The sequence below is a fragment of the Rhinatrema bivittatum genome, unplaced genomic scaffold (genome assembly GCF_901001135.1).
Source record: "Rhinatrema bivittatum unplaced genomic scaffold, aRhiBiv1.1, whole genome shotgun sequence".
NCBI classification, from domain to species: domain Eukaryota; kingdom Metazoa; phylum Chordata; class Amphibia; order Gymnophiona; family Rhinatrematidae; genus Rhinatrema; species Rhinatrema bivittatum.
Genome location: NW_021820864.1, coordinates 29,038 through 43,702, shown reverse-complemented (window position 1 = coordinate 43,702; position 14,665 = coordinate 29,038). Strand labels below are relative to the sequence as shown.

The 14,665-nt window shown below is 52.3% G+C and overlaps 1 protein-coding gene across 1 annotated transcript in view; it reads left to right on the top strand.

Annotated features, from left to right (window-relative positions):
• The window catches only part of LOC115082242 (obscurin-like protein 1), a 65,417-nt gene that overhangs the window by 32,062 nt on the left and 18,690 nt on the right, over positions 1-14,665 (top strand). Inside the window, exons 7-8 of the mRNA XM_029586490.1 lie at positions 3,903-4,178; positions 7,309-7,581. Coding sequence (XP_029442350.1) covers positions 3,903-4,178; positions 7,309-7,581 — 549 coding nt within the window. The remainder of the gene's footprint in view (positions 1-3,902; positions 4,179-7,308; positions 7,582-14,665) is intronic.

Here is a 14,665-nt window from a genome sequence, read left to right as displayed (position 1 = left end):
GTGACTTCCCTCTGTCAGCATCAATCACAGTTACAGGCAGTGAAAGTGACTTCCCTCTGTCAGCATCTATCACAATTACAGGCAGTGAAAGTGACTTCCCTCTGTCAGCATCAATCACAGTTACAGGCAGTGAAATTGACTTCCCTCTGTCAGCATCAATCACAGTTACAGCCAGTGAAAGTGACTTCCCTCTTTAACCATCAATCACAGTTACAGTCGGTGAAAGTGACTTCCCTCTTTAACCATCAATCACAGATACAGGCAGTGAATGTGACTTCTCTCTTTAACCATCAATCACAGTTACAGTCAGTGAAAGTGACTTTCCTCTGTCAGCATCAATCACAGTTACAGCCAGTGAAAGTGACTTCCCTCTTTAACCATCAATCACAGATACAGGCAGTGAATGTGACTTCTCTCTTTAACCATCAATCACAGTTACAGTCAGTGAAAGTGACTTTCCTCTTTCAGCATCAATCACAGATACAGGCAGTGAAAGTGACTTCCCTCTTTCAGCATCAATCACAGATACAGGCAGTGAAAGTGACTTCCCTCTGTCAGCGTCAATCACAGTTACAGGCAGTGAAAGTGACTTCCCTCTGTCAGCATCAATGACAGTTACAGGCAGTGAAAGTGACTTCCCTCTTTCAGCATCAATCACAATTACAGGCGGTGAAAGTGACTTTCCTCTTTCAGCATCAATCACAGTTACAGGCAGTGAAATTGACTTCCCTCTGTCAGCATCAATCAAAGTTACAGCCGGTGAAAGTGACTTTCCTCTGTCAGCATCAATCACAGTTACAGCCGGTGAAAGTGACTTCCATCTATCAGCATCAATCACAGTTACAGCCGGTGAAAGTGACTTCCCTCTTTAACCATCAATCACAGTTACAGTCGGTGAAAGTGACTTCCCTCTTTCACCATCAATCACAGATACAGGCAGTGAATGTGACTTCCCCCTTTAACCATCTATCACAGTTACAGGCAGTGAAAGTGACTTCCCTCTGTCAGCATCAATCACAGTTACAGGCAGTGAAAGTGAGTTCCCTCTGTCAGCATCAATCACAGTTTCAGTCGGGGAAAGTGACTTCCCTCTTTCACCATCAATCACAGTTACAGGCAGTGAAAGTGACTTCCCTCTGGCAGCATCAATCACAATTACAGGCTGTGAAAGTGAGTTCCCTCTGTCAGCATCAATCACAGTTACAGGCAGTGAAAGTGACTTCCCTCTGTCAGCATCAATCACAGTTACAGGCAGGGAAAGTGACTTCCCTCTGTCAGCATCAATCACAGTTAGAGGCAGGGAAAGTGTCTTCCCTCTGGCAGTATCAATCACAGTTACAGGCAGTGAAAGTGACTTCTTCTGTCAGCATCAATCACAGTTACAGGCAGTGAAAGTGACTTTCTTCTGTCAGCATGTATCACAGTTACAGGCAGTGAAAGTGACTTCCCTCTGTTAGCATCTATCTCAGTTACAGGCAGTGAATGTGACTTCCCTCTGTCAGCATCTATCACAGTTACAGGCAGTGAAAGTTCTTTTTTACTCAACGCTCCATTAAACTCTGGAATTTTTTGCCAGAGGATGTGGTTAGTGCAGTTAGTATAGCTGTGTTTACAAAAGGATTGGATAAGTTCTTGGAGGAGAAGTGCATTACCTGCTATTAATCAAATTTACTTAGAAAATAGCCATTGCTATTAATTGCATCAGTAGCGTGGGACATGCTTCGTTTTTGGGTAATTGCCAGGTACTTGTCGCCTGGATTGGCCTCAATTGGAAACAGGATACTGGGCTTGTTGGACCCTTGGTCTGACCCAGTACGGCATGTTCTTATGTTCTTATCACTGACAGGGCCTCATGGGTCAGTCTCAGGGACTGTCTTTTGGTGTTAGTGATGAGGAGTCTTGTCTGTTGGTGACAGTCACAGTTAATCAGTGACAGGGCTCATGTTTGAGACTCAGTGACTGTGGGTGTTAGTGACGAGGAGTCTTGTCTGTTGGTGACAGTCACAGCTAATCAGTGGCAGGGCTCGTGTGTGAGACTCAGTGACTGTGGGTGTTAGTGACAGGGTCTCTTGTCTCTTGGTGTCAGTCACTGTTAATCAGTGACAGGGCTCGTGTGTGAGACTCAGTAACTGTCTACTCTGTGGGTGATACTGATGAGGAGACTTGTCTGTTGGTGACAGTCACAGTTAATCAGTGACAGGGCTCGTGTGTCAATATCAGTGACTATCTGTGGGTGTTAGTGACAAGGAGTCTTGTCTGTTGGTGGCAGTCACAGTTAATCAGTGACAGGGCTCGTGTGTGAGACTCAGTAACTGTCTGTGGGTGTTAGTGACGAGGAGTCTTGTCTGTTGGTGGCAGTCACAGTTAATCAGTGACAGGGCTCGTGTGTCAGTCTCAGTGAATGTCTGTGGGTGTTAGTGACGAGGAGTCTTGTCTGTTGGTGGCAGTCACAGTTAATCAGTGACAGGGCTCTTGTGTGATACTCAGTAACTGTCTGTGGGTGTTAGTGACGAGGAGTCTTGTCTGTTGGTGGCAGTCACAGTTAATCAGTGACAGGGCTCGTGTGTCAGTCTCAGTGAATGTCTGTGGGTGTTAGTGATGGGGTCTCTTGTCTGTTGGTGACAGTCACAGTTATTCAGTGACAGGGCTCGTGTGAAGGATCAGTGACTGTCTCTGGGTGTTAGTGACGAGGAGTCTTGTCTGTTGGTGGCAGTCACAGTTAATCAGTGACAGGGCTCGTGTGTCAGTCTCAGTGAATGTCTGTGGGTGTTAGTGACGGGGTCTCTTGTCTGTTGGTGTCAGTCACAGTTAATCAGTCACATGGCTCGTGTGTCAGTATCAGTGACTGTCTGTGGGTGTTAGTGACGGGGTCTCTTGTCTGTTGGTGTCAGTCACTGTTAATCAGTGACAGGGCTCGTGTGTCAGTCTCAGTGACTGTGTGGGTGTTAGTGACGGGGTCTTGTCTGTTGGTGACAGTCACAGTTATTCAGTGACAGGGCTCGTGTGTCAGTCTCATTGAATGTCTGTGGGTGTTAGTGACAGGGTCTCTTGTCTGTTGGTGACAGTCACAGTTATTCAGTGACAGGGCTCGTGTGTCACTCTCAGTGACTGTCTGTGGGTGTTAGTGATGGGGTCTTGTCTGTTGGTGACAGTCACAGTTAATCAGTGACAGGACTCGTGTGTCAGTATCAGTGACTGTCTGTGGGTGTTAGTGACGGGGTCTCTTGTCTGTTGGTGACAGTCACAGTTAATCAGTGACAGGGCTCGTGTGTCAGTCTCAGTGACTGTCTGTGGGTGTTAGTGACGAGGAGTCTTGTCTGTTGGTGACAGTTACAGTTATTCAGTGACAGAGCCTCATGTATCACTCTCAGTGACTGTCTGTGGGTGTTAGTGATGGGGTCTCTTGTCTGTTGGTGACAGTCACAGTTAATCAGTGACAGGACTCGTGTGTCAGTATCAGTGACTGTCTGTGGGTGTTAGTGACGGGGTCTCTTGTCTGTTGGTGACAGTCACAGTTATTCAGTGACAGGGCTCGTATGTCACTCTCAGTGACTGTCTGTGGGTGTTAGTGACGGGGTCTCTTGTCTGTTGGTGACAGTCACAGTTATTCAGTGACAGGGCTCGTGTGTCAGTCTCAGTGACTGTCTGTGGGTGTTAGTGACGAGGAGTCTTGTCTGTTGGTGACAGTTACAGTTATTCAGTGACAGAGCCTCGTGTGTCACTCTCAGTGACTGTCTGTGGGTGTTAGTGACGGGGTCTCTTGTCTGTTGGTGACAGTCACAGTTAATCAGTGACAGGGCTCGTGTGTCAGTCTCAGTGACTGTCTGTGGGTGTTAGTGACGGGGTCTCTCGTCTGTTGGTGACAGTCACAGTTAATCAGTGACAGAGCCTCTTATTCTCAGCCCCTCAGGTCAGCATCACGCAGATCCCAGAAGAGCAGTGCAGGAAGACCCTGGTCTCAGGTCAGTTCTTGCTCCTGGAATGTGAGGTCTCCAGACCCGAGGCACTGGTCCGCTGGTTCCGGGACGGTCAGGAAGTTCTTCCAGGTGATGACATCTCCATCCAGTCAGAGGGCAGGAAGAGAAACCTGCTGATCGCCTGCTCCCGCCCTGAGCACTCAGGGATGTATATTTGTGATGCAGTACATGACACCCTGACGTTCACAGTGCAAGTGTCAGGTAATGGGACTGGAAGTAAAGCACAGACAATCTGTAGAACAGATAATCATAAACATGTGTACCACATCTGTGCTGGTCACCACATCTCAAGGAAGATATAGCACGATTAGAAAAAGTACAAGATGATAAAGGGGATGGAACAGCTCCCCTATGAGGAAAGACTAAAGAAGTTAGGGCTGTTCAGCTTGAAGAAGAGACGGCTGAGGGGGGATATGATAGAGGTCTATAAAATAATGACTGGAATGGAACGAGTAAACATAAATCAGTTTTTCATTCATTCTTGTCAAAAATGCAAATTAAGGCCTGGATTTATCAAAATGCTGTAAGTACTCCATGCGATAGCAAAAGAGGTGTGTTTTATACTAATAAATCATTTATCGCAATTTGTACTAATTAGAGCATAACCTTTTTAGATTCTGGGATGAGTGCCAGACCTGTTGTATTTCCTGTATTCAACCACTGGGGGACCATTGTTAATAATTTCAGAGGCCCATAGATAGGTATTTGTATCCCTATGATAGGCCCACCTAGTAACTCGAGGTAAGGGTTAGGTATTAGTGTAGGGGGTTAGGGGCCACTTTCACATTCAACGTGAGACGTACGAACAGAACAGTCGTCTCTTGTGAAGATCTGAGGACAGACGGAGAGAGGAAACTCACCCTAAGATGAGATTTGTGCAATGTTCTCTCAACCTAGCTTGATATTACCCAGGTAGAGAGTCCATCAAGCTAGGTTGAGAGAACATTGCCCAAATCTCATCTTGGAGTGAGTTTCCTCACTCCGAAGGTCATCAAATCTTCACATGAGACCACTGTTCTGTTCGTAGGTGTCACGTAGAATGTCAAACTGGCTCACTCTCTCTCTCTCTCTCTCGATTATGAATAGAGCTGCAGGGCTGTGCCAGTCTGGTTCTCACTGGCGACTCTGGGCAGTGCCAACCTGATTATGAATAGAGGTGCAGGGCAGTGCCAGTCTGGTTCTCACTGGTGACTCTGGGCAGTGCCAGCCTGATTATGAATAGAGATGCAGGGCTGTGCCAGTCTGGTTCTCACTGGCGACTCTGGGCAGTGCCATGCTGATTATGAATAGAGGTGCAGGGCTGTGCCAGTCTGGTTCTCACTGGCGACTCTGGGCAGTGCCAACCTGATTATGAATAGAGGTGCAGGGCTGTGCCAGTCTGGTTCTCACTGGCGACTCTGGGCAGTGCCAACCTGATTATGAATAGAGCTGCAGGGCTGTGCCAGTCTGGTTCTCACTGGTGACTCTGGGCAGTGCCAGCCTGATTATGAATAGAGGTGCAGGGCAGTGCCAGACTGGTTCTCACTGGTGACTCTGGGCAGTGCCAGCCTGATTAGGAATAGAGGTGCAGAGCTGTGCCAGACTGGTTCTCACTGGTGACTCTGGGCAGTGCCAGCCTGATTATGAATAGAGGTGCAGGGCACTGCCAGACTGGTTCTCACTGGTGACTCTGGGCAGTGCCAGCCTGAATATGAATAGAGGTGCAGGGCTGTGCCAGACTGGTTCCCACTGGTGACTCTGGGCAGTGCCATCCTGATTATTAATATAGAGGTGCAGGGCAGTGCCAGTCTGGTTCTCACTGGTGACTCTGGGCAGTGCCAGCCTGATTATGAATAGAGGTGCAGGGCACTGCCAGACTGGTTCTCACTGGTGACTCTGGGCAGTGCCAGCCTGAATATGAATAGAGGTGTAGGGCAGTGCCAGACTGGTTCTCACTGGTGACTCTGGGCAGTGCCAGCCTGATTATGAATAGAGGTGCAGGGCAGTGCCAGTCTGGTTCTCACTGGTGACTCTGGGCAGTGCCAGCCTGATTATGAATAGAGGTGCAGGGCAGTGCCAGTCTGGTCCTCACTGGTGACTCTGGGCAGTGCCAGCCTGATTATGAATAGAGGTGCAGGGCAGTGCCAGTCTGGTTCTCACTGGTGACTCTGCGCAGTGCCAGCCTGATTATGAATAGAGGTGCAGGGCAGTGCCAGACTGGTTCTCACTGGTGACTCTGGGCAGTGCCAGCCTGATTATGAATAGAGGTGCAGGGCAGTGCCAGACTGGTTCTCACTGGTGACTCTGGGCAGTGCCAGCCTGATTATGAATAGAGGTGCAGGGCAGTGCCATACTGGTTCTCACGGGTGACTCTGGGCAGTGCCAGCCTGATTATGAATAGAGGTGCAGGGCACTGCCAGACTGGTTCTCACTGGTGACTCTGGGCAGTGCCAGCCTGAATATGAATAGAGGTGTAGGGCAGTGCCAGACTGGTTCTCACTGGTGACTCTGGGCAGTGCCAGCCTGATTATGAATAGAGGTGCAGGGCAGTGCCAGTCTGGTTCTCACTGGTGACTCTGGGCAGTGCCAGCCTGATTATGAATAGAGGTGCAGGGCAGTGCCAGTCTGGTCCTCACTGGTGACTCTGGGCAGTGCCAGCCTGATTATGAATAGAGGTGCAGGGCAGTGCCAGTCTGGTTCTCACTGGTGACTCTGCGCAGTGCCAGCCTGATTATGAATAGAGGTGCAGGGCAGTGCCAGACTGGTTCTCACTGGTGACTCTGGGCAGTGCCAGCCTGATTATGAATAGAGGTGCAGGGCAGTGCCAGACTGGTTCTCACTGGTGACTCTGGGCAGTGCCAGCCTGATTATGAATAGAGGTGCAGGGCAGTGCCATACTGGTTCTCACTGGTGACTCTGGGCAGTGCCAGCCTGATTATGAATAGAGGTGCAGGGCAGTGCCAGACTGGTTCTCACGGGTGACTCTGGGCAGTGCCAGCCTGATTATGAATAGAGGTGCAGGGCAGTGCCAAACTGGTTCTCACTGGTGACTCTGGGCAGTGCCAGCCTGATTATGAATAGAGGTGCAGGGCAGTGCCATACTGGTTCTCACTGGTGACTCTGGGCAGTGCCAGCCTGATTATGAACAGAGGTGCAGGGCAGTGCCAGACTGGTTCTCACTGGTGACTCTGGGCAGTGCCAGCCTGATTATGAATAGAGGTGCAGGGCAGTGCCAGTCTGGTCCTCACTGGTGACTCTGGGCAGTGCCAGCCTGATTATGACTCTTAGCATGGAACAGGTATTCCCTTCCAGTTTCACTTTGTTTCTCCTGTTTGTGTTTTTCCATTTGCAGATCTGCCCGTTAGAATTGTGAATACCAATGATGATGCTGTCCATGAGTACCTGACGGGGGAGCCTGTGGTGTTGAGCTGTGAGCTGTCACGAGGCGGTGCCCTGGTGCACTGGTACAAGGATGGTGTGGAGGTGGAGCTGAATGAAGGCCTGAGAGTGGAGAGTGAAGGGGTCCATCATAGGCTGGTTATTCCCGCAGCGAAGACGCAGGACTCGGGAGAGTTTGTCTGTGACACTGGAGATGATTCTGTCTTCTACGCAGTGAAAGTGGCAGGTCAGTGTGAGTGTGGCAGCTTCAATGTCACTCCGGCTTGCACAGGAAATCAGGACTCAGTTTAGAAAATCAGTGCCTGGGATCAAGGAGTGAAATCATCTCACATTTGTGGTTTTCAGTCATAGTTATGGTCTGTTGTAGTGACTGGGACAAAATCACTAGGCAATCATCACTAACTCTAAAGCATTCAAAAGGAAAACCCTGTGTAGGTGTCAGTTACAGAAAATCAGTGACCAGGAGTCCTGTCTGGTGTATCAGTCTCAGTATAATCAATAGCAATCGCAGCTACAGGCAGTGAGAGCGCCTCCTGTCTATGGGTGTCAGTGAGAGTCCCTCCAGTCCTCTGCTTGCTCTTGCAATGTCTGTCACTCGACATTAGTCACTGATACAGTCTGCTTGTGTCAGTCACAGTGACTGCCATCTGTAGGAGTTAGTGTCTCTCAGCGTCAGTCCCGGTTACATGGTGACAGGGATTCCCTTCTCTCAGCGTCAGTCCCAGTTACACGGTGACGGGGATTCCCGTCTCTCGGCGTCAGTCCCGGTTACACGGTGACGGGGATTCCCTTCTCTCGGCGTCAGTCCCGGTTACACGGTGACGGGGATTCCCGTCTCTCGGCGTCAGTCTTGGTTACACGGTGACGGGGATTCCCGTCTCTCGGCGTCAGTCCCGGTTACACGGTGACGGGGATTCCCGTCTCTCGGCGTCAGTCCCGGTTATACGGTGACGGGGATTCCCTTCTCTCGGCGTCAGTCCCGGTTACACGGTGACGGGGATTCCCTTCTCACGGCGTCAGTCCCGGTTACATGGTGACGGGGATTCCCGTCTCTCGGCGTCAGTCCCGGTTACACGGTGACGGGGATTCCCTTCTCTCGGCGTCAGTCCCGGTTACACGGTGACGGGGATTCCCGTCTCTCGGCGTCAGTCTCGGTTACACGGTGACGGGGATTCCCGTCTCTTAGCATCAGTTGCGGCCGCTGACCAGTACTCCTGTCTACTGGTGTCAGACACAGTTAATCTGATGTGTTTGGCGGTCTGGGAACTCATCCCCTGGTCCACCACTCTTATCTCCAGCCCTGGACCTGGGCCGGTTTCCACAGACGTTGGGGAAGGCCTCCCAATTCACTGGCTTCAGCCTGCCACGAGCTCAGCCAGCCTCTGACGCCGCCTCTGTCCCGGGCCATCCTAGCTGTGCATCTGCCACGATCCTGTCCCCTTAAAGGGCCAATGGCAGGAAGTCATGGCTGTCGCTCCCTGATGATGTCACGGGGACTCCACTATTTAAGCCAGTGAGGACACCTCCTCTATGCCCCTGCAATCGGTCGAATCCAGTGGAGTAGTGCTTGGACTCTGCTTTCCTGATTCCTGGTTCCTGTCTCCTCTGTGCGTCTTCCTGTGCTCCTGTGTCCTGCTCCTGAGCCCTGGCAGTCAGGTTTGTCTTCTGTCTCCTTGTCTTCCTGGTCAGTTTCCTCTTTGCCTGTCTTCAGTTTCTCGTCCTGCTCCTGTGCTTCCTCATCCCTCTTTCTTCGTCTCATTTGGATTGGACTCCTGGCTTTGATTTCGGTTTGGACCTTGATGCTGTTTGACTTCCAGCTGCCTCTGACCACTGGCTGCCTCCCTTTCTGATTGTGCCCTGCCTGCCCCCACCACTGCCTGGACCACGTCAGTGCCTGAACGCCGCCTGCCCCCACCACTGCCTGGACCACGTCAGTGCCTGAACGCCGCCTGCCCCCACCACTGCCTGGACCACGTCAGTGCCTGAACGCCGCCTGCCCCCACCACTGCCTGGACCACGTCAGTGCCTGAACGCCGCCTGCCCCCACCACTGCCTGGACCACGTCAGTGCCTGAACGCCGCCTGCCCCCACCACTGCCTGGACCACGTCAGTGCCTGAACACAGCCTGCCCCCACCACTGCCTGGACCACGTCAGTGCCTGAACGCCGCCTGCCCCCACCACTGCCTGGACCACGTCAGTGCCTGAACGCCGCCTGCCCCCACCACTGCCTGGACCACGTCAGTGCCTGAACGCCGCCTGCCCCCACCACTGCCTGGACCACGTCAGTGCCTGAACGCCGCCTGCCCCCACCACTGCCTGGACCACGTCAGTGCCTGAACGCCGCCTGCCCCCACCACTGCCTGGACCACGTCAGTGCCTGAACGCTGCCTGCCCCCACCACTGCCTGGACCACGTCAGTGCCTGAACGCTGCCTGCCCCCACCACTGCCTGGACCACGTCAGTGCCTGAACACCGCCTGCCCCCACCACTGCCTGGACCACGTCAGTGCCTGAACGCCGCCTGCCCCCACCACTGCCTGGACCACGTCAGTGCCTGAACGCTGCCTGCCCCCACCACTGCCTGGACCACGTCAGTGCCTGAACGCTGCCTGCCCCCACCACTGCCTGGACCACGTCAGTGCCTGAACGCTGCCTGCCCCCACCACTGCCTGGACCACGTCAATGCCTGAACGCTGCCTGCCCCCACCACTGCCTGGACCACGTCAGTGCCTGAACGCTGCCTTCCCCCACCACTGCCTGGACCACGTCAGTGCCTGAACGCTTGCCTGCCCCCACCACTGCCTGGACCACGTCAGTGCCTGAACGCTGCCTGCCCCCACCACTGCCTGGACCATGTCAGTGCCTGAACGCTGCCTGCCCCCACCACTGCCTGGACCACGTCAGTGCCAGAACGCTGCCTGCCCCCACCACTGCCTGGACCACGTCAGTGCCTGAACGCTGCCTGCCCCACCACTGCCTGGACCACGTCAGTGCCTGAACGCTGCCTTCCCCCACCACTGCCTGGACCACGTCAGTGCCTGAACGCTGCCTGCCCCCACCACTGCCTGGACCACGTCAGTGCCAGAACGCTGCCTGCCCCCACCACTGCCTGGACTACGTCAGTGCCTGAACGCCGCCTGCCCCCACCACTGCCTGGACCACGTCAGTGCCTGAACACCCGCCTGCCCCCACCACTGCCTGGACCACATCAGTGCCTGAACGCTGCCTGCCCCACCACTGCCTGGACCACGTCAGTGCCTGAACGCTGCCTGCCCCCACCACTGCCTGGACCACGTCAGTGCCAGAACGCTGCCTGCCCCCACCACTGCCTGGACTACGTCAGTGCCAGAACGCTGCCTGCCCCCACCACTGCCTGGACCACGTCAGTGCCAGAACGCTGCCTGCCCCCACCACTGCCTGGACCACGTCAGTGCCTGAACGCCGCCTGCCCCCACCACTGCCTGGACCACGTCAGTGCCTGAACACCGCCTGCCCCCACCACTGCCTGGACCACATCAGTGCCTGAACGCTGCCTGCCCCACCACTGCCTGGACCACGTCAGTGCCTGAAACGCTGCCTGCCCCCACCACTGCCTGGACCACGTCAGTGCCAGAACGCTGCCTGCCCCCACCACTGCCTGGACTACGTCAGTGCCTGAACGCTGCCTGCCCCCACCACTGCCTGGACCACATCAGTGCCTGAACACCGCCTGCCCCCACCACTGCCTGGACCACGTCAGTGCCTGAACGCCGCCTGCCCCCACCACTGCCTGGACCACGTCAGTGCCTGAACGCTGCCTGCCCCCACCACTGCCTGGACCACGTCAGTGCCTGAACGCTGCCTGCCCCCACCACTGCCTGGACCACGTCAGTGCCTGAACGCCGCCTGCCCCCACCACTGCCTGGACCACGTCAGTGCCTGAACGCTGCCTGCCCCCACCACTGCCTGGACCACGTCAGTGCCTGAACGCCGCCTGCCCCCACCACTGCCTGGACCACGTCAGTGCCTGAACGCTGCCTGCCCCCACCACTGCCTGGACCACATCAGTGCCTGAACACCGCCTGCCCCCACCACTGCCTGGACCACGTCAGTGCCTGAACGCCGCCTGCCCCCACCACTGCCTGGACCACGTCAGTGCCTGAACGCCGCCTGCCCCCACCACTGCCTGGACCACGTCAGTGCCTGAACGCCGCCTGCCCCCACCACTGCCTGGACCACATCAGTGCCTGAACACCGCCTGCCCCCACCACTGCCTGGACCACGTCAGTGCCTGAACGCTGCCTGCCCCCACCACTGCCTGGACCACGTCAGTGCCTGAACACTGCCTGCCCCCACCACTGCCTGGACCACGTCAGTGCCTGAACGCCGCCTGCCCCCACCACTGCCTGGACCACGTCAGTGCCTGAACACCGCCTGCCCCCACCACTGCCTGGACCACGTCAGTGCCTGAACGCCGCCTGCCCCCACCACTGCCTGGACCACGTCAGTGCCTGAACACCACCTGCCCCCACCACTGCTTGTCTGATTTCGCTTCCTTCTTCTTGCTGGCCTGCAACAACTTCATTTCAACAGCCTCACAGAGGCCCGCACTTAAGACTTGCTGGCCACGGCTCCCAAGGGCTCAACGTGGGCTTCCATTGGCAAAGCTGCAGTTGGGCCTCTGCCTGCTGATGGTGGGGACCTGCAGGGCTTCTCCATGTGGATTGCGCCAACTCACCCTCAGCCTAAAGTTCACATCCGTGACATAATCAGTAACAGAGAGTCCTGTGTGCTCATGAAAGTCACTTTTAATCAGTGACAGGGACTCTTGTCTGTTGGTGACAGCTACAGTTGCAAGCAGTGATAAGGGTATAATTCAATAAATGGAAAGCAGACCCAAATGAGGAAATTAGGGAGAGAATAAGCAATGGTAAGAAACGTGAAAAAGAAATTAAGCAGGCTAAGAGAGAATTTGAAAAGAAGCTTGACATAGAGGTAAGAACAGGTAATAAAAGTTTTTTTTCGAGTAAATGTGAAGCAGAAAGGGTGTGAGAGAATTAGTTGGGCTGCTAGATAAGCAAGGGTGTTGAGGAAAGACAAGAAATAGCAGAAAAACAAAATGATTTCTTTGCCTCTGTCTTTAATGAAGAAGATATCAGGGTCTTGCCCACACCGGAAACATTTTTGGATGGTGATGGTGAGTAAACAAAATCACTGTTAAACTGGAGGATGCAATCAATCTGACTGGCAGACTAAAGACTAGCAAATCCCTGGGACTGGATGGTATTCACCCCAGTGTTGTGCAGGAATTCAGACAGGAAGTTGCAGTCCTGTTTCTGGTGATTTGCAACCTGCCAGAAGTCTGAAGGCTGAGCAATGAGAAATGTGATGCCCGTTTTTAAAAAAGGCTCCGGGGGGAACCAGGAAACGGACCGGAGAGCCTGAGGTCAATTTTTAAAAACAAAATTTCTGACCACACAAATAACACGGTTTAATGGGGGAGAGCCAACATGGTTTTTGCAAAGGGAGGCCTTGCCTGATCAACTTACAAGATTTTATTAAAGGTGTAAATAAACCCCCGGACAGAGCTGAGCTGTCAGAAGTCAGAAGTCCCTGAAGACAGACTCCTGGGATTGGATAAAAGACAGGAAACAGAGGCTGGGACTGAATGGCCAGTTTTCCTAATGGAGAAAGGTCATTTAGTTATGTATTTTTAACATTTTATAACCCATAAAATCTCCAAAGTTCAGTGCGGGTGACAATGTACAGTACAAAGAAAATTAAAACAAATCATTAAAATACAAGAGCGTGATCCTAATACCCTAACCATGTAATGCTGTGGATCATTCCAGGTAAGCCTGCATGATTGTCATTTATTTCTGAAAACCTTGTTGTCATTTTCCATGCACAGTCCCAAGGGAAGCCTCTTCCACATCTCTGGTCCGTTCCTTGAAACAGCTTTCTCTGTAGTACTCGCCAGTCTAAGCTCTTCCACGGGAGGGACATCAGACGATTGCTGAGCTTGTGATCACAATCATCTCCTTGGTTCACCATCAGATATTCTCTCTGCTGGACACAAACAGCTTTCATTCTAAACTGAGCCCTCTGGGCCATTGGCAGGCAGTGCAGCTGCTTCATGTTCGGTTTCACATCTGTTCCCCATTGTGACCCCAGATAACCCTACGGCTGCGACGGGATCAGCTGTAATGCAGGCTCCTTAGTGCAGCGCTGTGCTGGGATCCGGAAGAGGGTGGCCACATTTGCAGATGACACGAAATTATTTCAAGTCATTGTGAAGAACTGCAGAAGGAGCTTCTGAGCCTGGAGGCCGGGCTTCTAACGCCAGATGCAATTTAACATGGACAAGTGCCAAGGAATGCACGAAGGGAAAATAACGCACACGATGCAGGGCTTATTTATTTGATTTCTATTTCTCTTTTCAGCTACTTCAAAGCAGATTACATTCAGGTAGTGTAAGTTCCTTGTTAGGAGTCACCACTCAGGAAAAGACAATACTTTGAAATCTTTGGCTCACTGTGCGCAGGTCAAAAAGGCAAACAAAATGTGAGGAATTATTTGGAAAGGAAAAGAGAACAAGACTGAGAATATTATGAAGCCTTTGTAGAGATGCACGGTGCGACCACACCTCAAGTATTGTGTGCAGTTCTGATCATCCCATCTCAGAAAGAAAAACAGAGAAAGGTACAGAGAAGGGCGACCAGAATGATAAGGGGATGGAAAAGATCCCCTATGAGGAAAGACTAAAGAGGTTAGGAGTTTTCAGCTTGGAGAAGAGGCGGCTGAGGGGGGATATGATAGAGGTGTTTAAAATCATGAGAGGAATGGAACGAGTAAACATTAATCAGTTTAATCAGTTTTAAAAGGTACAAAGACAAGAGTACACACAATGAAATTACTAGTTAGTACATTTAAAACTAATAAAAGAAAATATTTTCTTTACTCAATGCATAATTAAGCTCTGAAATTCATTGCCAGAAGATGTGGTGGAAGCTATTAGTGTAGCTGTGTTTAAAAAAATGTTTGGACAAGTTCCTGGAGGAAAAGTCCATTAACCATTATTAAGATGGAGTTGCAGAAATCCACTGCTTCTCCCTGGAATAAGCAGCAGGGAATCTCTCTACCCCTTGGGATCCTGCCAGGTACTTGTGACCTGGATTGGCCTCTGTTGGAAACAGGATACTGGGACAGATGGACTCTTGGTCTGATCCAGAATGGTAAGTCTTATGTTTTTGAAATCTTCAGCTCAGTATGTGGAGGCAGTCAAAAAGGCAAATAGATGTTAGGAATTATTTGGAAAAGAATAAAGAACA